Source organism: Callospermophilus lateralis, chromosome 3, assembly GCF_048772815.1.
Source record: "Callospermophilus lateralis isolate mCalLat2 chromosome 3, mCalLat2.hap1, whole genome shotgun sequence".
Taxonomy (NCBI): Eukaryota; Metazoa; Chordata; class Mammalia; order Rodentia; family Sciuridae; genus Callospermophilus; species Callospermophilus lateralis.
Window position 1 is genome coordinate 4174134 of NC_135307.1, and position 26694 is coordinate 4200827.

General features: G+C 51.5%; 1 protein-coding gene across 6 annotated transcripts in view; it reads right to left on the minus strand.

Annotated features, from left to right (window-relative positions):
- Positions 1-4943: 4943 nt before the first annotated feature.
- Positions 4944-26694, minus strand: part of Traf3 (TNF receptor associated factor 3) — a 118944-nt gene continuing 97193 nt past the window's right edge. For 5 of the 6 annotated variants that reach the window (XM_076849590.2, XM_076849593.2, XM_076849589.2 and 2 more), the window contains 5 exons: positions 24551-24625; positions 22842-22934; positions 18301-18441; positions 11607-11781; positions 4944-10757 (listed from right to left, as the gene is read on the minus strand). In XM_076849590.2, the coding sequence (XP_076705705.1) occupies positions 10186-10757; positions 11607-11781; positions 18301-18441; positions 22842-22934; positions 24551-24625 (1056 nt within the window). In that variant the 3' untranslated portion in view covers positions 4944-10185. The remainder of the gene's footprint in view (positions 10758-11606; positions 11782-18300; positions 18442-22841; positions 22935-24550; positions 24626-26694) is intronic. The other variant, XM_076849595.2, reaches the window with a different exon arrangement.

Consider the following 26694-nt stretch of genomic DNA (forward strand, 5'->3'; position numbering starts at 1 on the left):
GGATAGATGGATGGCTGAATGGTGGCTAGGTTTTATTCTATTATTATTATTAGTAGTAGTAGTAGTATTAGTACTGGGGATTGAACCCCAGGGAACATTACCGCCGAGCCACATTGCCAGCCCATTTTTAAATTTTGAGGCAGGGTCTTGCTAAGTTACCTAGGGCCTCGCTAAGTCGATGAGCTGCTTTTGAACTTGCAATTCTCCTCCAACCCAAGTCTCTGGATTACAGATATGTGCCACCACGCCCAACATGGTAAATAGGTTTTAGGTGAACTGTGAGTGGATAGCTGGTAGACAGGAGGGACATGGATGAGACTGCCGGAGGTGACTGAATATAAATGAATGGGTGCATGGATGGAGGATGGTGGACAGGTTGTGCGTGTATATGGTAGGTGGAGAAAGGACAGGGGACATAGGTGGGTGGCGTGGGGGAGGTGTTTTAATCAAGTGAATGATGCTTGGATATCTGCATCACGCACACTGGGCCTGGGTGGTGAGTGAATGGAGGATGGGTTTGTGGGCGATGAGAGGCAGAGGTGACGTGGTGGATGAACGGTGGCTAGACTGTACATGGCAATTAGATGTATAGAGTGCTGACGACAGGGAGCTACCCAGGCCTGGGACTTCCCGGGGCCTTCCTCCCTTGGTCATCCTGCCCTTTTCTGCACCCCACGTCTCATCTGTGGACCTGCTTCTCCTCCCTGTCCTTTGCTCTGTCTTTTGTTTCTCCCATGCACAAGGAATTTTATCCAACGAGGAAGCTTCTTGCCACCAGAGAATGCTCTGGCTCTTTTTGCGTCTGGGTGGTGGCATGACCTCTCTGCCTGGGGAGGGAGCCCGGCTCTATCCCCTCTGTGTGCTGGTGGGGACACCTTCAAGCACAGCAATGCTGCAGGGAGGGGGCTTGACCCCTGCCAGCCAAGACTCAGGTCCTGAGAATGGGTCAAGGGTGGTTCTGGAGCTTGACCTTGGCCCATGTTGGCCTGCAGGAGGCTCATCCTCTGTAGCCTCAACCAGGAGCAAAGGGGATGTTTTGGGGTCACGTCCACCTTGCCCTGCCTCCTGTTTCTCCTTGGGCCTCCACTTCAGTGTCTGGCTCTGTCCTGGCCTCACTGTAGAGTAGCTGGGGCTGAGCAAATGTCACCTCTGGGGTCCAAGCCTGAAAGTCCAATTGGGCCACCAGACCACAGTTTCTCCTGACCCAGGAAGAGAACGGTATGGCGGGCAGAGCCTGCAGGCTCCAAAGGGGTGGATGGCCAAGCCCTGGGGAAAGGAACCTCTGTGTCCTGCTGTTCTATCCAAACAGGCCATTCTCAGAGTCTGCAGTGTGCAGAGGGCAGGGAGGGCATCTGGACAGTCCAGAGGCTTCCTGAAGAGACAGAGATGAAGGCCCATTGCGGCCAGTGCAGAGACTGTGCCCAAGTTAGCGGCAAAGAGGAGGAGCTGGTCTGGCTGGTCCTGGTCATCCATAAACATCCCTGGGCCCCCGTGAAAGGGACGTGCCTGAGCAGAAGCTGGAGGTGGGGCCTGGTGCTGGAAGGTGGCCCTGAGAGTAGCTCATGAGGATGAGGCCTCACTCCTGGCCCCAGAAGCCAAGGGTACTGCAAGCCACCGAGGAGCAAAGGTGTGGGGGGAACAGTTAGGCCAGCTGCAGGTGCCGTGCTCACAGCAGGACCCGAAGCCCTCAGGCCCACGTGTGGGTAGGTCTTGCCGACTGGTTAGGGCCTCAGGGGGAAGGAAGCAGGAGAAAGGCCAAGCCCTGGGGAGTTTCCTCCACTAACTAGGAAATCTGAAGGAATGGCTACTTCAGGTGAGGCTGGACCCAAGGACTAGTTCGTTAATTGGGGGGCTGTGTCTTGCTGCTCTGGCTTAACTGTCCCCCACCCACCGTGGTGGTTTCCCTGTGTATAGCCTTTTTCCTCCAGGCAAGGAAGTTGACTTAAGAATGGGACTCCCCATCTCCCTGAGCCGGCCATGGCCATGACACGAGGTCTCGGTTCCGTTTCCAACTCTGCACCAACTCCATAGCACAGGCTTCTGCCTCAACGGGCTATTCTAGTTCTGGCCCTCCCTGAGGTGTGGGCAGCCTGAGCGACACACAGTGGGTGGGGAAAAGAGGGGAGCCCACCAAGGCCCGGAGGCAGAACATGAGAGGCTTGGAAAAGGTGAGGTGGCCATGGCAGGACAGAGGGAAGGGACGGTAGGAGGTGAGGCCGGGGTTGCAGAGGGCACAGGGTTGCTGGGGCTGCATTTGATACAACTCAAGGGAGCCCAGGAGGAGAGTGAGGCTTGGATAGGGCTGGAGAGTCCTGGGTCCAAAAGCTGTGAGGCTGTTCCATTCGCTCATCCTGTTCTGTTCCTTCACCTGCAAAATGGGCAGCAGCGCCCGCCTCACAGGGCCCAGGGCAGGGCAGGAGCACTGGAGCCTCGACCGAGCACAGTGGGTGCTGCCTTCACCTGTGGGCACTGGAGAGGCCAAGGCCTCTGGAGCACTAGACTGGGAGCCACTCTGAGCAAGTCTGCTCCTGAGAGGGAGGTGGTCCAAGGCAGTGGACCCCTGGTTCCCTCCCCACCTTCTCAGGGTTGGTCAGCTGCCCTGTCCTTGAGTAGAAGGGGAGAACACAGGCTTCCGGGTGGAAGAACATACTTGCTGTTCCTCCTCTGGCAGGGTCCCAGCAAGGCTGGGCCAGGATGTGGGAGCAGATGGGACAGGGGCACTTAGCTAAGGGCAGAGTTTGGGGAGCCAACGTGTGGTAGGTGGAGGCAGCTTCCCCGGCTGGGACAGCCCGGGAGACGCTGCTCTTCGCAAGGCCAGCCAGAACACACAAGCCGCCTTGACCCCAGAGAGCTGGGTGGACTCAGCTCCACAGGGAGAGGTCGGGAGGTGGGAAGAGGCCCCGGAGCCCAGAGCCATGGCCACTGCCTGGCCCCCACTCTCAGGTATCCTTCAGTGGCCAGAGTTCTCTGAACTTAACACTTCAGGTCAGTGGCCCTGGGAGGGCCTGGCCATATCACTGGCATTCCAAGGTCACCACAGGGCGTGTCTGGCCTGGTGTGGCCTCTGCTGGCTGTGTGCCTGTCCTGCAAGAGGGCTCCCCACACAAGGCCTCCTGAGAGCCACACCAAGACCCCTGCAGATGGACTGGAGGAGCCAGAGCGCACGGCCTCCAGGGGCCAAGCCTCCCCGCTGCGCATCCCACCACCAGCAGGGCAGCCCCTGGCCTTCAGCTCCCCAGGGCCCCATAGCTCATCTCCAAGACAGACCCTGGGGTAGAGGGTCACCAGGCACAAGTCCACTCAGTTGCTGCTTGGGTGAAGGGGTGAGGAAGCCTGGGTGGTGTCTTTCCCCTCAGGCCTGATCAAGCAAGGTCAACCCCTGCCCCAGGGCACTGGAGGACCCTGCCTGGGTGACCTGCTCCTGGGAGCCAGAGCAGGGCAGTGACGGGGCCCTTCCACTCAGCCCCGGTTCTTCAGGTGTTTAAAAATAAGACATAGCCGATGGGGTGGCACACATCTGTAATCCCTGTGGCTCAGGAGGCTGAGGCAGGAGAATGGCAAGTTCAAAGCCAACCTCAACAAAAACGAGGCACTAAGCAACTCAGTGAGACCCTGTCTCTAAAAATAGGGCTGGGGATGTGGCTCAGTGGCCGAGTGCCCCTTAGTTCAATTCCTGGTGCCCACCCCACCAAAAAAAAAAATGAGACAAAGATAACTCAAGATTTGACCATGCCAAGGTCCATTTTCAGAAAACGGACAGCGCCCGCCCAGACTTGGCCATGGGGACCCAGTCTGTGACACTTTCTCTCATCTGCCTCCAGCAAGGTCTCACAGGGCGGGCGGGCAGAGGCGGTGGGTACCGGCTGCGGGCCAGGCCCTGTGCCCCTCTCCAGGCCTCCATGTCTATTGAAAATGGATCCTTCCCAGCACCAGCACCTCCGACTGAGCGCTGTTTGCCTTCCAGTAGGGGCACTCTGCTGGGTCTGGCTCCCAGCTGTGCTGGGTGTGTGGGGGACATATCCACACGCGGAAGCTGAGGCCCAGCCAGCACTGCAGCTCCCTGAGTGCGTGCTTCCTGCTCTGCAGCCCTGTGCCCATCCTCCGGCCCTCACCCCACTCCTGTCCCTGAGCTGAAGAAGGCAGTTGAGGGTCCCTCCCCAGGCCTGCACCATGACACCTGGTTCCCTTCCTGTCCCCCGAGGCCTGGGGGCAGGCGGTGCAGGGTGAAGGGGGGTGGCTCATCTGGCCTCACCTTGCTGCTGCAGACCCCGCAGTTTGTTCAGGGCCAGATCTGACAGCTGCTCCGCAGGGTCCGCACAGGCACCCTCAGCCTGGGGAGCCAGTGCAGGCCCAGGGGGCCAGGCTGATGGCATCTCCTCCGAATCTGGCCCTAAGCAGGGCCTGAGAGCACCTGAGACGAGCAGGGTGCTGTGCTGGCTGCGGGTGGCCCCAGGAGGGGGCAGGACAGTCGGGTGGGGGCTGAGGGCCCCCCGCCTTGTCAGGTGGGGCCTCAAGGGAGATGCAGGGCTTCCTGCTGCCAGCCTGACCCAAAGGACTACCTGGGAAAAGGGGGGTAGCCAGACTGGAGGGAGCAGCAGCCTGAAGAAGTCCCAGGCCCGCCACCAGCAGTGCTTTCAGGTGACCACTGTGTTTCAGAAAGGAGGCGGAGGCTGTTCTCCCCCGTCACAGATAAGATGGAGATGTGTCCCAGGCCAAGGGGCCACACTAGAAGCCACAGCCTCGAGAGATGACCTGGGTCAGGCTCACATGACTGGCAGGACCCAGTGCAGGACGGGCAGGCAGCCTGTGCTCAGAACCACTGTGGAGGCCACGGTGCAGCCTCTGTGGAGCACAGCCCTGGCTGCAGCAGGGGCCTCGGAGGCCCACGTGTGCAAAAGATTGGCAGGAAACCAGGACTCTGAATCAGATTTATTTTCCTCTAATAAGACAGTTTAACATGTCAAAGTTTTGCATTCTACAGTCTTACAAACTTTAGTTATTAGCATCGGAAACACAAAAACATTGCAAGACCTCAAAACACAAATAAATACCAAATAAAACCACACAAAATATACAGTAAACAAAAATATAGAACATAATAATGCTATCGGGAAACCAGACATGTTGCTAACTCCTAACAACAGGATTATTGCTGAGCAATAACTCATACCGTTTCTTAGAAGAGCAGAGGACACGGGAGTGATCACTGGTCACAATCACTTGGACTGTCAAGAGGGTCCTCACAGTGAGCGCACTACAGACGGCGAGTTTTAAAACAGGCAGATTAAAAATACGGAGTCAAATGAGAGACTGGCCTTCTTTGGTCTTTGTTTCTGGGTAAGAACTGAACACAAGAGGTGGACCACCAGGAACTGACGCATCCTACCAACAGTCCAGCTGTCTCCGTCGGCTTCCACGCTCTCTCGCCGCGGAGGTTCTCCTAGAGAGACTGCTTACGGAAATCCTTGGAAATAAGGCCGGATTTTATGTTTTTCCAATTAAGTCATTTAGTTTGCTGCTGAAGGTCATCTTACTTGTCTAAGGGGACTAAGTCATAAAACCACTCACCACTGTTGACAAGAGTGGCACAGCGCTCCTGGACTTGAACCTTTTTCACACGAGCTCACAAGACAGAAATCGACTCAGGGGAAATGAGACACAGCTCTGCTGGCCACTCGGGCCTCCTCAACCACACAACCACCAGCCACAATGTGGGGTGCTGTCTTGCCCGTCTGCCCGGCAGTGGTGTCTGGGCACACCTCTGCAAGTGGAAGACACCCCTGACCTGTTTCCTGGCCTCTGGGACGGGCTGCTGGCCTGGCCTATCCGGGTCCCTGCTGGCCCGGCTCTCCACTGACTCAGTGCCTGCTGATAACCAGCACCAGCCATGCCAAACCAGGAATGCTGACCAGGTCACCCACTGACACCAACTGCACCTGAGCAGGCCCTTGTGGGCTCACGACACCAACTTCAGAGAAAACAGAGCGGATGAAATTTGCAAACAGAAGACAGGACTGTGGTCTTGGGCCAAGAGAGAGACCTGGGTGACAGACCCTCCTCATTTCACACACCCAGATGCACAGGTGCACTGAGAACTCCCGAGCACACCTTCTGAGCCTGGTCAGGGAAGATCTGGACTCAAGAGAAAAGAATGGCATTTCAACCTCCACGCAGGCCCTTTCCAAAGAGCAAGTGACCCAAGCAGAGGGATGTCTGGGAGGGTGGGGACTGGGCAAGGGGCACCCAGGGGAGTCTGTGCTCCTAGATAGCATGCTGCCACCCTGCCTGGCCGGAAGCGTCTTGGCTGGGCACACTATGACGGTCCCGTGCCACTTCACGAGGCATGGGGGAGAGAGGAGGTGTGGCCTGGCTGTGGGTCTGTGGGCCACCTTCTTTCCCCAGGGCACTGCTGTGGTGGGCCTCCAGCACCCTCTCCTTTGCTGGGGACTGTTCAGTGCTGTGGGGCTGCCGGGCCTGACTGGGCAACGATTTCACAGAGGATGCTGAACAAAGGGGGTGACATCAGTGACGACCCCAAGGTAGCAGCCTTTACCAGGATGCGTGGTCCAGCCCTGGGGATCTGGGGAGGTGGCTGGCTTCCCCGTGGACTGTGCCTGACGTTCATGTCCTCACCAAGCCTGGCCACATGTGGTCAAGGGGAAGCCAAATCAGCAGGGATCCAGATGGGCAGTGGATCTGCAGGCCCTGGTAGAGGCTGCACAGAGAGCGGAGGCTCCCTGGGGCAACAGGCCAAGGCAGAAACAGGGGCTGGGCAGAGCCACAGAGAAGGGAGGAAAGGAGACACCCCGAACAACTGCCCCTGTTGGCTGGCGGGAGGTGTTGGGATGTAGTATAAAGAGGGTTCCATGCTGTCTGCTCGGGGGCTCCAGGAGGGACAGGGGTCAGAACTCAGATGGGCCCCCTCTACAGCCCTCTGCCCACCTCTGCTTTTGCATTGGGAGCACATCCAGGTCCTAACCCAGGGCTCCCGGGACGTGTGTGGGGGTAGGATAGGGAGCTGCCTTCTTGCGGGGACCCACTGCCCTTCCTAGGAGCCCAGACACTGGAAAGCCCGGCTCTCTGGGGCCAGTCCAGCCCACGCAGGGCTGGGTCTGTTAGTCCTAACCCCCACACCCCGGCTCCCTGACCCACCCACCTTGCTGCCAAGGCCTCCACTAGCCAGCCTCAGCCTGGCCCTGCACCGTCTCGGGCATTCTGACTCTCGGGCTGCTCACGTTCCTGACTACCAGAGGGCCCAGGCCCATGCGTGTCTAACTAGCTCAGCCCCAGCAGCCCCTGTGGCAGGAGTGGTGGGAGCAACATGCTGAATCATGGGGAGCAGAAACAGGAAGGCGCATACATGTCCCTCACAGAGGTGACAGCAGAAAAGACTCAGTGCTGCTTCAGAGGGCTGGATGGCTCTGTCCTGTGGGGAGTTTTGTTACTTTTGGTAAATGGGAAGAGCACACCCAGACACAGTGTATGGACCACCCTTTGTTTCTTGTGGCTGGGACCCTGTGAAGCAGAGAGAACAGGACAGGGCCCGATGGACAGCCAGGTCTCAGGCACGGGGACCACAGCCCGAGGATGGCCCGAGCGGCAGCACCGACTGGGGCACCAAGGAGCGCGATGGAGCAGCGCCCGGGGACAGCATGACAGCGGGTCCAGTGCCCAAGGGCATGGCTCCCCACACTTCCACCCTGCATCACCAAACCACAAGCAGGAGACCAACTTGCCACGCCCTCACCCCAAAGGACCCTGCAGTCACTCCAGTCACATTCTGTAGGTGCCTGGGGGAAGAGGGAGGGACCTGGGACACATCCTACCAATAAGCTCCCAAGAGTCCCTGCAGGGTCTCACCCAAACCAGGGTTTCTAAGGAGGGAAGAGGCTTCTCACCTGGCCACGCTGCTCACCCTGATCTGCGGTGGTGCGCATGCTTCCCGGGAACGGGAAGGAGGCCACAGGGACGTCCCTGCACTGCCACCTGGCTGTGGGAAAGCCACTGAGGGCTGGCGGGGCCTGCCAGATGCTCCTCTCCCCTCCAGACCCAGTGGACAGGCCTGGAGGAGGTCAGGGACACCTTCGAGGGAACAGCAGGCTCCACAGTTCCTGCAAGAAGTCCTTCTGCTGAGCAGGGATGGTGGCTCCTCCCTAGGGCACAACCAAGGACACCGATCTACCCAGAGCATCCCAGGAGTGGAGCAAGGAGTGGCAGAGGAGGAACCAGTGTCTTAGCCGTGGAAGGGCATGGCAGGCGCTTGGAACCAAGCAGGTGGCTTGTGGGAGCACAGGGACGGGCGTGCGGGAGGGCACTTCCAGCAGGCACTGGGGCAAAGGCACACCCAGGACAGATGGCAGCACCAGAGACGAGGTGGGCGCCAGGCACCAACCAGCCGTCCCTGCACGACCGTTGGGAGAGCCCAGAGGCAGGCAGTCTAAGTGCGCGGCCCAGCTGGCCAATTGTGGGCGCGTCTTTTGGGCGAGTGGCACAGATGTGGTGGCCCGCACACATTGGTTCTGCCTAAGAAGCACCCGTCGCATGTAGCACCCATCAGTGTAAGAGCACCGTGAAGCGTGGTGCATAGCAAAGGGGCACGGGGCGGGGCTCCAGGCTCTAATCACAGTTGGTAAACAGTGAGCTGGGAGTGCTGCTCAGGCAGGGGCAGGCTGGGGAAGCAGCCCGGGCGACCTTCCCATCAGGGTGGCGGCTTGGCGCCGCTGGCAGTCGGCCTGGGCAGACCCCAGAGCAGCGGTCTCTGGAAAGCCCAGAGGGCTCTGCTCTGAGCTGTGCGGGCCCCAGGCCTGGGGGGGGGGGTGTACAGGGAGAGGCGCAGCTTCTGCTCCAGCCTGCCTGCTCAGGGAGGGCAGGGCAGGCTGTGGCCTGGAGTCTGGAATCTGGGACAGCTAAGCAGTGGAAGTTCCGGAAGCCACTGATGAGCCTGGCTTCCCTGGCAAGCACAGGGGGTTGAGAGCCTGTAGACAGAGACCTAGCGGTGGAGAGATACGTCTGGTCAGACCATCACGTTCTAGAACCATGCCGGACACAACCCAGGGTGGAGAAGCAGCACGTCACATCTAAGGCACATGTACCGTATGCCACCATCTCTGAGCAAAGGCGTTGCTTTCGGAGATCACTCACCGAGCGCAGCAGTGTGACAAGACGAAGGACACCTGCGAGGGCCTCCTGCAGCACAGCCACCTGCCCACCCCCGACGCGACGCTGGAGACAAGGCGGCGCTGTCAGCAATGGAGAGCTTGTCTGAACCGGGGCAGAATCTCAAAAGCCTACAGGATTTTGTTTAGAACTCCAAAGTTCAACTAATGCCCTATTTTAGGGTGAAAACAATTATAAATCTGAAAATGATGCACAGCATCCATGAGCAATGTTCCTTTCATAGTAATTTTGAAGTAGTGTCATTAACTACGACAGATATTGAAGGTTTACATTTCTAACGAGAAATAGCAACAGATTGAATGTTCTCTTTCCTATCACAAGTGATAACCAGTGTTAGTTTACATTTTCTTCCAAGAAATATCAGTCTATCCACGTTTTAAAATAAAAGGTTTGCAGTAACAATTATTTGTAGAACTTTAAATTAAAAAATGATTTCGGAATTTAGAGACTTTAAAAAAAAGACCTAGCACTTCAGGGTCTTCTGACAAACAAATTATTAGAACAGAGACCAGATGAGGCCTTAAAAATAGACAATATACTATATTTGAAACAAGATTGCACTCTTGACTTTTAGGGTGAATATATCAGAACTGCATTATTATTTCATAAATTTTCCTTTTGCTGTTCATGCCGACAGGTCCAGCTGTCCCCACGTGCGTTTCCTCTTTTGGGTGTTCAAGTTTACGGAAGAAAAATGTTTCTTTTATTAGCATATGTTTTCCACCTTACTTAACTAGATCTTTAAAAATGAAAATGAAACCCTCCTCTGACAGCAATATTTATCTCATTGAAGGATAAATAACTCTTCAGAGTGGAGTGTGGCTAGTCTGTTAGAAAACGCTGGAGTGTGTTCACGTGTGGTTCCTCCCGCCAGCCGTGCGTCCGCCTCCTGCTGCTTCCTGCGTCCCACCAGGTCCTTTTCTGAGTGCGAGGACCTCAGTGAGGACAGACTGGTTCAAAGCCCCCAGAGGAGTTACCTTCTGCTAAATCCACCTCCCCAGGTACTCATCAGGGGTCAGGCAGATCCGAAGTATCCACTATGACTTTAATAAAAATTGTATCATCTTTAATATACGTCCCGTTTTCTAGAACAGTTTGGGCCACGAAGACAGGGCAGCCAGAGGCAATATTCATCTCTCCGGTGGGCTTCTTGAAGCTGCTGCTGTTGGGGTCGGGCTTGAACGCATCTCCTAGATGGCGCCGAGAGGACCCCTGATCCATCAACATGAGCGTCACTTTCTGCTTAAATGGCCACGGCAGCAAAGCATCGTACTCTCCACGCATAATGACAAAAAACAGCGACAAGTGCGTCCCCTTCCCCATCCCATCTCCGTTCAGGTAGACCCTGGCACACATCTTATAGCCAAAATAGCCGGTGTAGAAGGGCTGGCTGTAGAGAGACAGGGTCTTCCCCATGACAGCCTCCTGCTTCCGGCGCTTGTAGTCCCGGATCTTCCAGATGAGCACGCCATTATAGCTGGCGGTCTCCAGGACCTGGAACCGCAGGTCCATGTCAGCCAGGCGGATGTCATGCACGCTCAGCATCTGGTCATGCCGGCTCAGCTGGGACTCCAGCAAGCCTGCTTGGGCCACGTGGGGATGAGACAGAGTATCAGGGGTCAGAGGCAACATCTAACCAACAACGGCTACATAAAAAAGGGGCACACACAGGGGCTGTCCCAGGACGTCTGGAAGGGCCCCACCCACCCATCGTCCCAGCAGATGAACTGTCAGACGGAAGTGGGAGTGAAGATGGGAGCCCAGGAAGGTGGCAGCCCCCAGGAGATGACCTAGGGCCTGCATGTCACAGGCACCTCGCTGCAGATCAATGGTGAAGCCATCTTACTCGGACACTGCCTCCTTGCAGAAAGGCGCCCATGAAGGCAGGTGATGGCCACCTACCTGCCCATTAGCCAGAGGCCAACAGGGTCTGCACTCTTTCTGGATCTGAGCTGCTCCCTCCACTCCAATCCTGTATACACCATGATAACCCCATTCCTTCCCACCATTAATCTTCATGCAAACAGTCACAGTCCTCATTCAGGCCCAAGGCCACAGGCCACACATTTACTCAAGAGTGTCAGAAATGTTCGGGCTGGGTGTGCTGAGCCTCCTGTGTGTGGCTTCCGCTCCTGTCCCAGGCTTTTAGGAATGCAAGGTAGGCACACAAATGGCCTGGAGCACCCTGCCCAGCAGGCCTGGGCCTCCCTGTGGTGCCAGCCTCTCAGGGAGAGCTCTGCACTCTGTCACACTGGGCCTGGCACAGAGGGACAGGTCTAAGTGGGAAGTACCTGTCTCTACTAGAGGAATCTCCACAATCTCTTGCCTCCACACATGCGTCCTCTGTAACCAGAGGAGCTGGGGGCAGCAGGTGCCAGCCAGACCCAGCCCTCACCCCAAGCAGCTCAGGCCCTGGCCCAGCCCCTCACCTGTGTTCCGAGCTGCCTGCCCCGCACTCTTGTCCACACTCTCCAGCTCGGTCACACGGTTCTGAAGGGACTCCACGCTGCTCTTCATGCTGTCGGCCTCCTCCCAGTTCTGTCGGAAGGGCCGGATCTCCTTGTCCAGCTCCTTCAGTTTCTCCGCCTGGCTGTCTATCACTCGCTTCCAGACCAAGGATGGGAAAAGGCAAACAACAGTCACCACTCACAGGACGCGCCTTGTGACAGCAGACGCGCACAGTGTCCTCGGCGTGCAGCACGCACCACCAGGGGAAGCCAGGAAGAGTGGTGAGTGCAGGTGGTCGGTGAATGGGGATTCTTCCCAGAGGCTGTGTACTCTGGCCTGCCTTGCCCACAGTGGCCACTGTCCCCTCCCAGGCCAGGCCTCAGTGGTCCCCCAGCTCTATGCTGAGACCTCCGGATATGAGCCTGCCTGTATTCTCACCCGCTTCCCACTGGCTTCCCACAGGCCAGCAGCACCTCCATGTGCTGGCCAGGCCGCCAGGGTCACTCACCTGCACCCACACGTAGCCAGGGTCTCATGTGCCTAGAGGCCCTGCTCCCAAGAGGCCTCAGATTTGGGAGAGTGGAGTCATGCCTGTGTGGCCCCATCTTTCATTTGTGTGTCTATTCTGCTACCTGGTCCAGGACACAAGTGCCACCCTGTTTCTGTGGCTACAGATGCAGCTTTAGAACTGCATGTGGGTCCTGGGAGGGAGGACCACCCAGGACCCCTAGGACCTCCCCCAGAGAGCTAGCCGCTCTGCTCAGGGCTGGCAACAGAACAGGCCAGCAGTGGGCCTCAGATCCAGGGTGAAGCCAAGTGGGCAACGCCTATGAGAGGTCTCCTCCTCCACCTGCTTCACACTGGGGACGGGGCGGGGTGCAGAGCCTGCCTACAGACACCAGCTGCCAGGGCCTGAGCTCATGCTGTCTTAAGTACCTCGGAAAACCTTGCTCCAGAAGCAGACGGATCTACAGTGGTCATGGGAGGGATAGGAATCCTGGTCCAGCTGTGGTGGCCCAGGGTTTTAAAGGAGTGTTTGCTTGTTAATTGGAGCCAGAGACTGAAAGGTTCCACTTTTAAAAAGCACTTGCATTTTGAAGCCAGCTCAGGGAGGCTGGGCCCTGGCCCACAACTTCACTTCTCCTTTTGGAAGTCTATTTCTGAAACTCCAGGTTTCAGCACCTTTGACAGCCATGTCACCAGTCTTTAAGGAACAAGAGTAGCAAATCTGGGGTACCTTTCTGGGGTACTGTTCTTCCTGCTCCTTCCAAGAAACCTGGAATTAGCTGACATTTATAATAGTGAGAATGGCGTCTCTAAAAAACACCCCTTGTTAGGTCGATGTCACTTTAAACAAGTACCTATGGCCAAAGTAACAGTTGATTAGTTCAGGAGGTCTGTTTCTCTGGGACCAATCTATTGACATTAACGAATGGCCACACACTTGGGATGAATGGTTCACACACTTGGGATGGATGAGAGCTCTTGTGCGTTCTTCCTACTGCTAATAAACTAAGCTAGTGTGGATACTGATGAGACACAGACCTAACACAGACTGAGTGACAGGATGGCCTGGGACAAGTCACTTGTCACTTTAAGCCTCATGCTTCTAAGCTGCTTCAACCTCAAACTGGTGCCCTTCAGGGGGTAGTGGCAGGAGGGTCCCTGATACTGTCCAATGCCAGGCCTGATCTCAAGAAGGGGACTGTGGGGTTTGACTGTGGGACATCCTGTCAGCAGTGAGGCTCCCCACACAGCAGGGGACACTGATCCAGAGCGTGGGGCGCCCATGTTGGGGCAGAAGGGCACCCGTGCTGTGCACACACATGGTCCACACGAGCAAGGCTCAACTAAGTAACCTAGGCATTTCCACATCCAAAGGGAAAACGTTCTGTTTTTAAGTCAGAACTTTCCTTTTTTAATTGGCACAGTCTCAAAGCAGAACACAGATCTAAATCAAGTTTTCTCTACAGAACACAGCAAAGCAAAGAGACTTCGCTCTTTAAGCGCCATGGTCCACAATCAGCTACTGCAGTGTTTTTATAAATATAAATCTTAAATGCATATGTGAAATTTCATTGGAGGAAGAGTACAGAGCTGGCACAGTGGCACACGCCTATAATCCCAGCGGCTCATGAGGCTGAGGCAGGAGGATCACAAGTTCAAAGCCAGTTTCAGCAACAGCAAGGTGCTAAGCAACTCAGTGAGACCCTGTCTCTAAATAAAACACAAAATAGGGCTGGGGATGTGGTTCAGGTCAGTGCCCCTTAGTTCAATCCCTGGTGCCCTGCCCCCCCAACAAAAAAAAGAACAAGACCGCAGAAGCTGAGATAAGTAGTATGGCTGCACAATCCATGGACAAGCTTTCAAAGACTTGCTGACCAGCTCCATGCACACACATTTTGGGGCTGCAGCCACCGTTCCTGGCTGTCCTTCTTATTCTAGGTCACTGGGACCTGAGAACATGACCCTGCACAGAGACACAGCACTGTGATGCCCAAGTGCTCAACTGAGCTGTGGACTGGGCATGGTCAGTGCTGGCTTGGGCCCTGCTGATCCACTGGCTTCAAGAACCACAAGCTGAGTGCCACTGGCAGCCAGAGGGCATGGTCAGGCTCACATGTCCATGGTCATCTCTTCTGAAGACAGGGTTGCTCACTATGTTGCTCAGGTTGGCTTCGAACTCCTGGGATGAAGCAACCCATCTGTCTCAGCCTCCCAAGTAGATGGGATTTAAGAAAAACAGTCTCTAGGGCTGGGGCTATAGCTCAGGGGCAGAGCTCTTACCTAGCATGTGTGAGGCCCTGGGTTCGATCCTTAGCACCACATAAAAATACATAAAATAGGGTTGGGGATATAGCTCAGTTGGTAGACTGCTTGCCTTGCATGCACAAAGCCCTTTGTTCACCCTCCAGCACCACCCCCAAAATAAATAAATAAAAACATGCTGTCCCTATAACTACAAAAAAATTTTTAAAAAGAAAAATGGCTCTTTACATTCCTGTTAAGAAACACCTTCTTGGTATACCCAAAGGACCAAAAAACAGCATACTATAGGGACACAGTCACATCAATGTTTATAGCAGTACAATTCACAATAGCTAAACCTAGATGTCCTTCAGTGGATGAATGGATAAAATAATGTGGCATTTATACATAATGGAATATTACTCAGCAATAAAAAAGAACAAAATCATGGCATTTGTAGGTAAATGGATGGCGTTAGAGAAGATTATGCTAAGTGAGGTTAGCCAATCCCCAAAAAACAAATGCCAAAAGTTTTCTCTGATATAAGGGGGGTGACTCAAAGTGGGGTAGGGAGGGAGAGCATGGGAAAAAGATTATTTCTTGATAGGGAAGAGGGGGAGAGGGAAAAGGAGGGAGAAGGGAAATAGCAAGGATGGGGGAATTTGATGGTCATCATTATACAAAATACATGTACTAAGATGTGAATTTGGTGTCAACATACCTTATATACAAACAGAGATATGAAAAATTGTGGTATATGAGTGTATTAAGAATTTTAAGGCCAAAAAAAAAAAGAGTATGTGTATAATGGCATAATTTTGGCATGGACATACTTTATATACAGTTACCAAAAAAAAAAAAAAAAAAAAAGAGCTAGTGTGTGACTGTGGAGACAGATAGGTTTAGATTTAAATTTCAAATTTCAGTTCTTCTACTTTCTGACTGTGTGACCTTGGTAAAGTCTCCTAACATCTTATGATGTAATTACTTCACCCATAAATAAAAGAATAATAGTACAAAAAAAAAAGATTTGTGTGTGTTAAATGTGCACTCTTTCTATGCATAGAATCTTTCATTTGAAAAATGTTACTTTCATTTGACCAACACTGAAGAAAATCCATACTCATATAATTTTTTATATGCAATAAATCATATGTTTCTATCTAAAAAGTCTATGAGATTAAGAAGACAATTTTCCAATAAAGTAATAACCAAAAATAAACAAAGAAATAAAAGAAACACCTTCTTGGCACCAGGCATAGTGGTTGGTGCACACCTGTAATCCCAGCAGGTCAGGAGGCTGAGGCAGGAAGAGTCAAGTTCAAAGCCAGCCTCAGCAAGTTAGCGAGACCTTGCCTTAAAACAAGAAAAAAGGTGGGGGGGTGGCTGGGGACTTAGTGGTAGAGCACTCCTTGGTTCAATACCTAGTACCAATAAAACAAAACCAAACCTGTCATACCTTCCTGGACCAGCAAAAGCACACACACTCTTCACCTCCACTCTGTAACACCTCAGCCTGCGTCCCTGTCCCCACAGCCTAGAAATGAGGCCCTGGACTCGATCTGTACACCTACCGTCTTTGGATAATCAGGCAAGAAAAGTGATGATACAGAGTGAGGGGGACCATGTGCAGGGCTGAGGAACCCTGAGGAAGGCAGGGGAGAGGTGGAATTGACACTGGCATGGGAGGTGTTGGAGGGAGTGCTGGAGTAGACCAGGGAAGGCAGGTGGGCAGAGTGGCTCCCCCAGGTGGGTGTGGAGCCTCTCAAGGTGCAACCAGAAGGCCACTTGCACTAATAAGCGTCGGACAAAGTTGGAGGTGGTCAGTCACGTGAGTGCAGGGCCCAGCGAAGAGCTTAAGGTAACTGTGCTGGGGCAGCCAGAGGGTGGGGGGTCTAGAGATGCGGGCGACTCAGCTGTGTCCATGCCCCTGGGCACTTAGGGTCATGTGTGTCTTGGAGGCAGGCAGAGGCCAGAGCAGCCCTCCCATCACCAGACAGAGCTGCCGAACCCACAGGGATTCTGCAGGCAGGACTTCACCTTGCACAGCGCTGGTGGCTGCTGACTTGGGTGATGCTGGCTAATGGCAGTCACCTCTGGGAACCTGTGCCTTCTTGCCCCTTGTTCCTGTGTCTGAGGAATTATGGGTACTGGGTCTACTCAGAGTCCTTTCTTCAAATATGATCTTGCCTCCCTGTGCTTCTCTCTCCATGGAGAAGAGAGAGGGCCCACTCACTAAAGGTCCAGACAACGCAGACAGCTGCTGTCCCACCATCTTCACTTCTGGGTGCCACCCACCCCCATCTTTTTGACCTACAACCTGTTGATTTATTCAATTACAAAAATTTTAAAACAGAGTGGTAAAACAGCACTAAAAGTACAGTAAGTAGAAACCTCTCCAGTTGGAAGAGGCAGACATGAACAAAGAGGCCCGAGGCCGCGGGCAGGGCAGACTTGCTGCAGGTGGTGAAGTCCTGCGTGACCTCTCTCTCTGCCTGGACACTGCCTCAAGTCACTCTGCAGCGTAACATCCCAGACCAAGTACGACAACCACACTGCCAACGGCGGGGCCTGCTCCCCAGGCAGTGCAGGTGAGGGTGGCCAAGTCCCTGTGGCTGGGGCTCCACCAGCCACTTGGACAGTCCTGCCAACAGCCCACATTAGTGGGCGCTTGGCAAAGTGCAGGCCCACCCAGGGTTTTGCCAGTCTGGTCAGACGCTGCCCTGTTCTGCTCAACTCAGCACTCACACCTGGCACCTCTGTGAAGGCCACCTAGTATTCCATTGTGCCTTGACCTTGTCTCCCTGGGCAACCTCAAAGTTCAATACAATTATAATAAATTTAATAAATCCCCAAATCATTCATGGGACTATGATTAATCTCCAGCGTCAAATGGGAGGATAGTCATTCCCAGCAATGCCATGACTTGGTATTCTTAGAAATATTTCCTTTTCCTTGAATTTAAGGAAATACATTTTCCTACAAGCACTAAAACTACTGCAGCATCACGAGCCATTCCTCTGGGCCCGTGTGATACCACGAGTCTTACTACAGCACATGGATGCTACAAGTGGTGTGCAGAGCTAAGTGCAGCGGCTCAGTCTGGGATCCCAGTGGCTCAGGAGGCTGAGGTAGGAAGATCCCAAGTTTGAGTCCAGCTTGGCAACTTAGAGAGGGCCTAAGCAACTTAGATTCTGTCTCAAAATAAAAAACACAAAAGGCTGTGGACATGGGGTCAGTGGTAGAGCATTCCTGATTCAATCTCCAGTCCAATTTAAAAAAAAAAAAAAAAAGTCATGCGCAGAGAATATCTAAAGGGCCATCTGTTTACGAGTGAGTACCTAGCATTTTCATCAGGCTCGTTTATACAGTCACTTGGTTCAGAGCGCAAAGGGTTATCTGTTGTTTTGGGGGTACCTCAGGATTACTGTGATGAAATAAAGTAAGATAAGTATATGTTGCTAGAAAACTTGGAACAAAGGTGTTTGGCTCGTTTCACTCTAGGAAGTGAAAATGCATGCAGGACTCATAAATGATATGAAATCTTAATAGTAATAAAAACGGCTAATTTTTTAAATGTGTAGTGTTAGGATCAAATCCAAGGCCTTGCCCAGGGTGGGTGGGCACTCCACCCCTGAGCTACACCCAAGCCAAAACATTGAAAACACAGGTGGTTAAGTCTTGCTTTACCCGGAGTGGATTAAAGGCACAGAAGAGAAGCATCAGGCCAGCTCCCAGGGCTGGACCCTAAGCTGAGGCAGGAGCCCTCCCTGAGTCTTTACCTGAGCAAGAGAAACTTGGCATTTTTGTTTTGTCTCACTTCACTTAAGCAGAGGCTTCAGGCTGGGATCTCAGCCCACACTGAGAAACCCAAAGAAAACACAGACGGCTCCCCTGCCCTCTTGTCTAGTCAATCTAGTCACTTACCTGTAAATGAAGTATTTTGGATTCATTATTCCGAAGCATTTCCTTTTGTCTCTCAATTTCAATTTCAAAGCTACATATCTGATTGTGCAAACTTTGTATGCTCTTGTTTTTTTCTACGCTTTCATTCTGCAGCAAGGAAACCTGGAAAAGAATTTCTTCAATTAATGTAACAAAAAGTGGTTTGGACACTAATTAACAACAGTGATAATGAAGGTAATTAACTTTTCACGGTACAGGCCTTCTACTGGTGTACTGAAAGGAGTTCCAGGAGAACAAACCCCTCCACACAAAAGACGTGAGTGCAGGGAGCTGTGTGGGGACCCTTCCCCAGCAGTAAGGGTGGGGCGCAGCGCGGCAGAGCGCTGGATCCAGAGTTAATAGGGTGGCTTTTGAGGGTCTGCCGGAAACCACTAGCCTTTCACCAGAGCAGCTTTTAAAATTGGACCAGGAAACACAGTAAGAAACAGTCTTACATTTTGCCCATTTGCACCAATACTATGTGTGCACACGTGAAAAACGGGTTTCACAAAACCAGCCTTTCCTGAACAATCTATAATGCGGGGCTGGGGCTATAGCCCAGCGGTACAGCACTCCCCTAGCACGTGTGAGGCTCTGAGTCTGAATCGCAGCACCACATAAAAAAATAAAGGTATTGATAACTACAACTAAAAAATAAATATTAAAATAAATAAGTAAAACAAAGGTATTGTGTCCAACTACAATTAAAAAAACAAAGGATCTATAATGCACCTTGGCATTTTCTGTTCTGTCTCACTTCACTTAAGACTGCCCCCAAGGGCATCATGCTGAGTGAGACCCACTGCCATGTGGAGCCTGGAAGACTGAAAGGGCAGGAGGTGCTGGTCACAGGCTCAGTTCCAGTAGGAAGAGCACCTGAGATGCTGACCGTGGGACCAGGACACACACACTCCAGGACAGCTAGCAGAGCAGACTCCACGTTCATTCCACAAGAATCCAGGGACATGATGGACGTGCTGACTGGCTGGTGTGGCCGTCCCTAGGTACACACTGCACCCCACAGCAGTATCTTAGAGGTACCCATGGGCCACTCCTGCACTCTGGACGCCCCAACTCGATGAGAATGAAAAGCCACACAGGGCGTCAGCTCACCACAGACCAACTCACTAACCCAACAGAGAGCAGGCACAGAACCATCAGTCACCCACCACAGTCACAGGAGGGGCAGCAGGGCCAGCATCTCCAAGTCTACCTGTGACCTCTTCAAAACCTCTCTAAAGAACAATTAGAACTGCCCAAAGGCAAAGTTTATACCTGGTCTCAATAGGCCCTGAGATGAGGGGTTCTATGAGGACAGCTCCCACAGGTTTCTCCACAAAGGGCACCCTGGCCCCCAGGAAAAAGCTCCTGGTCACTGCCTGTCACAAGGCATCTCCAGCCAGCCCAGCAGGGTGCTGTCACCCAGCAACCCTTGGGCTCCAGGAGGGGTCTGAATCCCACAACTCATGCATGACTGAACTGCAGTGAAGAGCTCCCTGCAGCCCCCCAGGCCTGGCCCGAGCTCAGCTTAGGACAAATGGGGTACGACAAGAACCGACTCCTGATACTATCCACTTAAAGTGTAGTAGGCCTACAAAACTGAGGGTCCTTTAAGGAAAGAAGCACCTTTGTAGATAACCACAGCCTATTTAATGTTAAAGCAAACTTGCAATGTCCATAAGCAAAACATGACTTCACTTTCCTAGGATCTTACTCAGCAAAAATCAACTTTCCTTCCTAAACACACAGGGTCTCAGACGTCATAGACACCAGCAGTGATCAGGGTGCGAACTGCAGATGGGGGCACACGTGGGGCCACAGAGCAGGCTGGCCTCTTCTGAAGTTATGACGCACTCTTTCCCATCTGGTGGAGACAAACTGAATTCCAGACTGTTTATTCTCACCAAAGAGACATTATGTATGCCAACTTTTGACAAAAATTTCAGTGATATCTCCAAAAATAATGACATTTTTTTTTTTTTTTTTTTTTGCAAAAAGTCAAGTACTTGAATAGGAGTAGAAGTAACTTACAGCGGTGAACACATGTCATGCTACACTAAGCTCTCGATTTCTCCCACGTAGGGACTTCCCTCATGTGCCTGCAGATCACTGTTTCTGCCCATCTCTGAGGCAGCTGTTGTCTGTAGGAGGTGAGGGGCCAGTGTTTCCAGGAAGCACCATGGGTACACCACTCAGTGAGAATCACGTGCCCTCCCCTGAATTGAGCTGCAGTGGGGTGCTCTCCACTTCCCTTTCATTTCAGCTTTCTTGAGATACAACATGGATACTTAATAAGGTCCAGATTTTACAACGTTTGCTTTAGTTTGACCATGAATGTGAAGACCCACCCCCCATTTGAACCAACTCAAACATTTTCTGTTATCTATTGCAACAAAATAAACCTAAGAGTTCCAAAAGAATAATTCTATAATAACAAATAACTCCTATTTTAGGAAAATGCAAATATCTTTATTCTAGTCCATCCTTTCCTTTCAGATCTAGGGAAGGGCAAGCATGAACAAGGCTCAGCCACTCCAAATGCCAGGGCAGAAAGAGACAAATCCTTGAGCAACACCCAAGGGGGTGGCATGTCAAGCATCTCAGCAGCAATGCACTCTATGCATCCTGTGCCCTTAGGACTGTCACCGTGCCTTGGCAAGCAGTGGTTTAAACATGAGGCCTTTACAGAGTAAGGCTGCTGCATGGTGGGTATAAGCAGTGGGAGTTGTGTCCTGGGGTTCCCAATGGTGCAAAATCATCACTCTGGGTAGGAGGCAGTGGTGCACGCTATAACCCCAGCAGCTTGGGAGTCTGAGCCAGGAGGAACGCAAGTTCAAGGCCAGCCTGCAGCTGGGGAGATGCTATCTCAAGCCATTCACTTCAAATGAAGAAAGGTAAGGTGGAGTGAAGGGCGGGGCCGGCACACCCTGCGTACAGCCTGGAAAGTGATGGGGTGATACCTCCCATAGTATCCTGGATAAACCACAGGCCCAGACCCGCTCAGCACAACAGTAACGAATGAATTCTTAAAATGAAAGGAAGAGCCTCTGAGATGAGAAGTAGCAACTATGAGACAAGCTTTCGTGACTTATGCCTGTGAGTTTTTTGTTGTGTGTGGTGCTGGGGACTGAACCAGTGCCTCATGCATGCCTGGTAAGTGCGCTACCCTTGAGCCATATCTCCAGCCCCTGTGCCTACAATTTTAAGATAGCATAAACACAAAGGATTTTTTCAAAAAGGTAAACCATCCACGAACTTGAAGCAAATCCTGTGCTGATGGGAAGATGGCCTCCAGCTCAGCTACCACGAGCTTCCTGTTACTATTCCGTGGGCTTTCCTCCTCCCCTCACAAGTGACTGCACGCCACCGCTTACCGCCTCTGAGGTTCATGAGCATTCACATTAGCCAACCTGTTTTATGCCAGAATTCATGAAAATCTTCTGCTTTAGAATTTTAGACTCTTTGAAGTACATGTATATTAACACTGGAAACAAGATGTTCAATTCTTTATCAACCTTTAGAACACTCAAATGTCAACTCCACTGGCTATTCCAACTAATTTTGGTACCTTCCTACTGCAAGTTCTCCACAGATGTGTGACAAACACTGAATTAATCTTTTATTTTGGGGATTATTATTTTTTTTTTAATTTGGCAGTGCTGGGAATCAAATCCAGGGTCTCAGGCATACTAGGCAAATGCTCCACAATAGAGCCCCATCCCCAGCTTTGATTTTTGTAAGTAAGCCACAATGGGAGATCCCATAACAACATCTTCTTCATCAGTTCTTGAAGATTTAATCATCTTCTCCTGAAAATACAGCCCCCAAGAGAACACCACAGAGCAGACTCCACTAGGAAGGAGTGGCCTCAGGCCCCAGCCAAGACCAGCCTCTTGCAGACCGCATGGGAGGGTCTGTCAGCAGAGTGCTATGTGTAGCTGGAGCACCGGAGTTCAGGGTCAGCTGAGAAGGCCAACTGTAGAACTAGGAATGTAGCAATGCTTTTTACCTGTCGCTTAAAAAGACCCCGTTATTGTTAGAGTCTGTAAACAAGTCAGGATGGCGCCTGGTTTGTAACACATTTAACCTTGTAACATCCACATCAGGGCTGACAAACTGTTCTGCAGGGGCCAGGTACCAAGTGTCCTGGATGACTGGGTCCACAAGGCTCAGCCTCATGGATCCACTTTGCATGCTCAGTGCCACAGCAGCCCCAGGCAACTGCTATGCTCCAGGTTGGCCACCTTTTGCCAAACCAGGGGGAGGGGGTGTTGGAAGTCCTACCTTTCTGTTCTAGATCAAGCACAGACAATCACAATGTGATATGAAATAAAGGCATCACATACTTGCTTCACCAGAAAAACAACAACCAAAAGACTCTGTAAGCTCAGGATCACCAAAGAGAATTCACTGGCAATCTCTTGATGCTGCTTCTTTTAACCAAAAACTATTAGTAACTCTGAAAAAGTTTAAATAATTTAAGGAAACCCTACCACCCAACAGAAGATGGGACCAGGGCCTACCTTCTTCTCCAGGGAGTTGCTCCACTCCTTCAGCAAGTTGACATGCTGCACGGCGGAGCTGGCCTCGTGCACCTTGATCTGCTGGTTTGTCCCCTGTGAGAGCAAAGGCATGTTGTGTGAAGTAATCACCCCACTGCGAAAGGCAGATGACTGACATATGACTCCAGGAGCAGCATCACACACAGGGGGCTATTCATGTACAGCTGCCACAGAATCTGAGCCCCACAAGAGCCACGCCCAGGGCAGCCAGGCGAGCACGTGCAGCCAGGAGGCCGCGGCAGAGAGTGCCAGAACACACCGCACGCAGTGCTGCAGGGCTGACTGCAAGCCCAGGCTCCTTCCTCAACCTCATCTGAGTGGCTTCTTATCAACAGTTCACACTGGTAATGTCAAAAAATTAAATTTTAAACTCATTCTTATTCCTTTATAAATTGCCTTTCTCATAAAAAATAAAAATAACATGGAAAATGTTCAGACACCTGAAGCTGCAGCGAGATGCTGTGGTGGCGATCCTGCAAAATGCAGCAAAGTGGGGTTCTGAACAACTTCCCTGGGTTCACTGATCAGCTCAAACACACTGCATCCAAAAAGGCACTGCTCCTCACCAGTCCAAGTCTAACTGGAAATTACATACAAAACATGAACAATCTACAGAGTACATAAGATGCAGACCATCTGAGAGTCAAGAAGAGGCACACTGAATAGTTCTTTATATATTTAAGAAAATAATTGGCATGAAAATAGAATTTGTTTTGATATTGGAAAATCAAGAAGCCAGGGAAAACATTTTCATGATCTCCAAAACATATACTCTGTACATAGAATATCCATATATATATATTGATATAAGTTCTTCTCCATATCAACATATATATACACATACACAGAGAATGGATGGTACTACGTACGACATACAGGGGTCTCTCCTCAGAGCCTGAAGCAAGGGGCAGCTAGCCATTCTCACTCTCAGCTTCCTACTTCCTCAGATAATACCCCGAGGCCAGTGTCTCTGTACCGACTTCATCATAATGTACTGGTGATACATAAGAGTAAATGTACAAAACTTCCACTGTGATATATTTTGCCTTTTGACATTTTCATGAATATCATTTAAATGAAAACTTAGTCTTAATTCACTAGCAATCTCAGACATGTTTAAAAAAAAGAACCAGAAGCCCGCTGTGGGTTTCTTGCAGTGCACGTGTGGCAGCAATACTGTTTTCTGGGAGGCGTTTCCTACGGACTGTGCTCAGTTTGGATCTGTCCTGGTGGGGGTCAGAGTCAGTACAGGTGTGTACTTGAATGCATCTAGGGACTTGTGTGTGATCCGTACAGCCGACTAATGGTACATGTGATGTGGAAACCACATCCATTTGATACTCGTTTATGTTCAACTGACTGCTAAAACTTCCACAGAACCCACCAAATGCCATTCCCATCTGTCCCGTCACTGGCTGGTTTCAGATGTGGTTCTCCTAATGCACTGACGCCCCCCTCAGCAGTGTCCACCTGAGGTCTCAGAACACCACCGACCAGGCAAGAGAGTACCCACGCCTGCTGCATGTGGCTTTTGTCACCCATGCAACAGGGCGTTTTTGTTTCATGACAAGGACCAAGAGTCCAGAACTTGCATGTTAAAATGTTAATTTAAGAACTTTCTCTCACGGCAGAATGTCAGTGACTGGAAGGACAAAATGTCGGATACTGACCTGAAAAACGCAGCCATAGCGCTTAAAGCTACAGGTGCTGGGGGCATTGACACACTCTGACAAGTGTGCACTCAACTGTAACGGGAAAGAGACGTGAGTTGTGGCACAAACGTTTGCATGAAAATGCTTAAACACATTAGGGCCCAGAGAATCTCTGGGCCATATTAAGAAGGCTGTTTTATCAGCTAAGGTGTGGACGCACCGTCTGTGCGCTACACTCCAGGCAGCAGATATATAGCATTGTCACGTGTATGCACATATACACACCAATATACAGAAATACATTCACTGTAACATTTCTTAAACTTGCAGTTTCTTTAGAACAAAATTGTTCAAAATGTGATATGCTGTCTGAAGTGCCAGAATTTAAAAAGGAAAGGAAAAAAAAAGTAAACTGAAATGCACATTTAAAGACTATAAACAAAAATTGCATGAAACACAAAAAAAAAAAAAAAGAAAGAAAAAAGAAAGAAGGCATTCAGGATGCAACTGGGTCACACATTTAATATACAGTACACAAAATAAACCCATTCCAATGAAGCTCACACTGCACCATTACTGCAAGACTCGGGTAACTAGAGACGAGCTTCCCCACTGCCTGCAGACTGCTCCCTGACAGGGCCAGAAACTCACCAACTTTTCAAAAACCTCTAAGGCCATCTGAACAACATGAATCTTATGTTGTCATCTCTAAGCAAAGGAAGGAAAATTAGGAGGGGTTGAAAGCTAATCCTGAAAGAAAAAAAAACTCCCATTCAGCCCTAGTATTGGTGAGGCAGCTATTAAAAAGAACGTATTTGAAACTGTCTTATTTGTAAGACATAGACTCATGCACTTGGCCAATGCGACCAGGCCTGGAACATGCTTTTCTGTATGCTGGCACCCCATGTTGTTATGTCAGGGGGTGCGAGTAGGGCCCAGGGCTCCTCGGTCCACCAGGACAAAGGCACACCAGGTAGATATTTTGACAGAGGGGAAAATGGATCTCCACCTGCCATGTTCTCTGATGAGAGCTATAGAGGAAGGCCCCAGGAATGCTGGGAGGCCCATGTGGCTCCTGTTACCAACAAACATGGAGAATGGTCTATGAGGTAGGCAGAGTCCTTGTGGTTAAGGATCATACCCTTGCCCTGAACCCAGCAGGAAGCCCTGGACTGGACTTGGAGGGAAGCATCCAAAAGCACCTGCACGTGGTGGGCATGGAGACACGCATGCATAGGAGGCTGCTCTGGCAATGTTAGTTCAAACCTTAAAAGGTTCTTTCTGGGCCACTGATAGAATCAGGAACATACCTAGCTAGCGCTTCTAATGCTGACATCAGGGACACACTGCATCTGACAGGCTATCTTCAATGTACTACTATAAATTCAGTGTTGTATCTTTTCCTAAATTGGTTTTATTCATAGTATTCTGAGTCTCAGAGTCCTACAGACTTTACAGAAACTTTGAAACAGAGGCAAGAATAACAGCCCAACAGCTCTTTTCACCAGAAACCAAGAGAAATCCAAGTTCAAAGATTTTTTAGAAAAATAACTTAGAGGCAAAAGAGGCAATTTTTGACCCTTATTCAGAGAGCCCTGGGTGAAATTCAGAGAGTGCTCATAAAACCCTGGTAACTGTTTCAGCAGCACAGACTTTTCTCTATTAGTCTTAACAGAACTGTCCCATTGTGTATGTGATGCAAATGCACTTTACAGCTCCTCCCACAGGCACATTGGGAGGCCCAGAGACTTCTGTCACCAGGCAAGACCTTCACCCATCAAGGTCCTGGGAAAATGCAGCTTGGTTGAGTGTGGCTCTTGGGGTCTTCCCCACACTCTGTTCCCAGCCTGGGCCCACACAAGTCTTGCTTGGTAGGGACATATGCAGCTGCTCTCTCCTCCAGATCCAGTGGTAGGATTTCAGGCTGCTGGAAAAGGCTGCGTGAGCAGGCTGCTCAGATCAGAGACAGGGAGCCCAGGGAGGGGTCATCTCTGAGGCTGCCAAGAGCAACCACCGGGACAGATCAGTCACATGCAAAAAATATTCACAATCCATGGAATCCTTCCATCTGGATATATCCTGATCAGATGAAGTTAACACAAAATCTACCTGTCTCAAAGAAGGCGCCATGGGCAGTGTGAGACGCACAGCCTGTGGGCAAG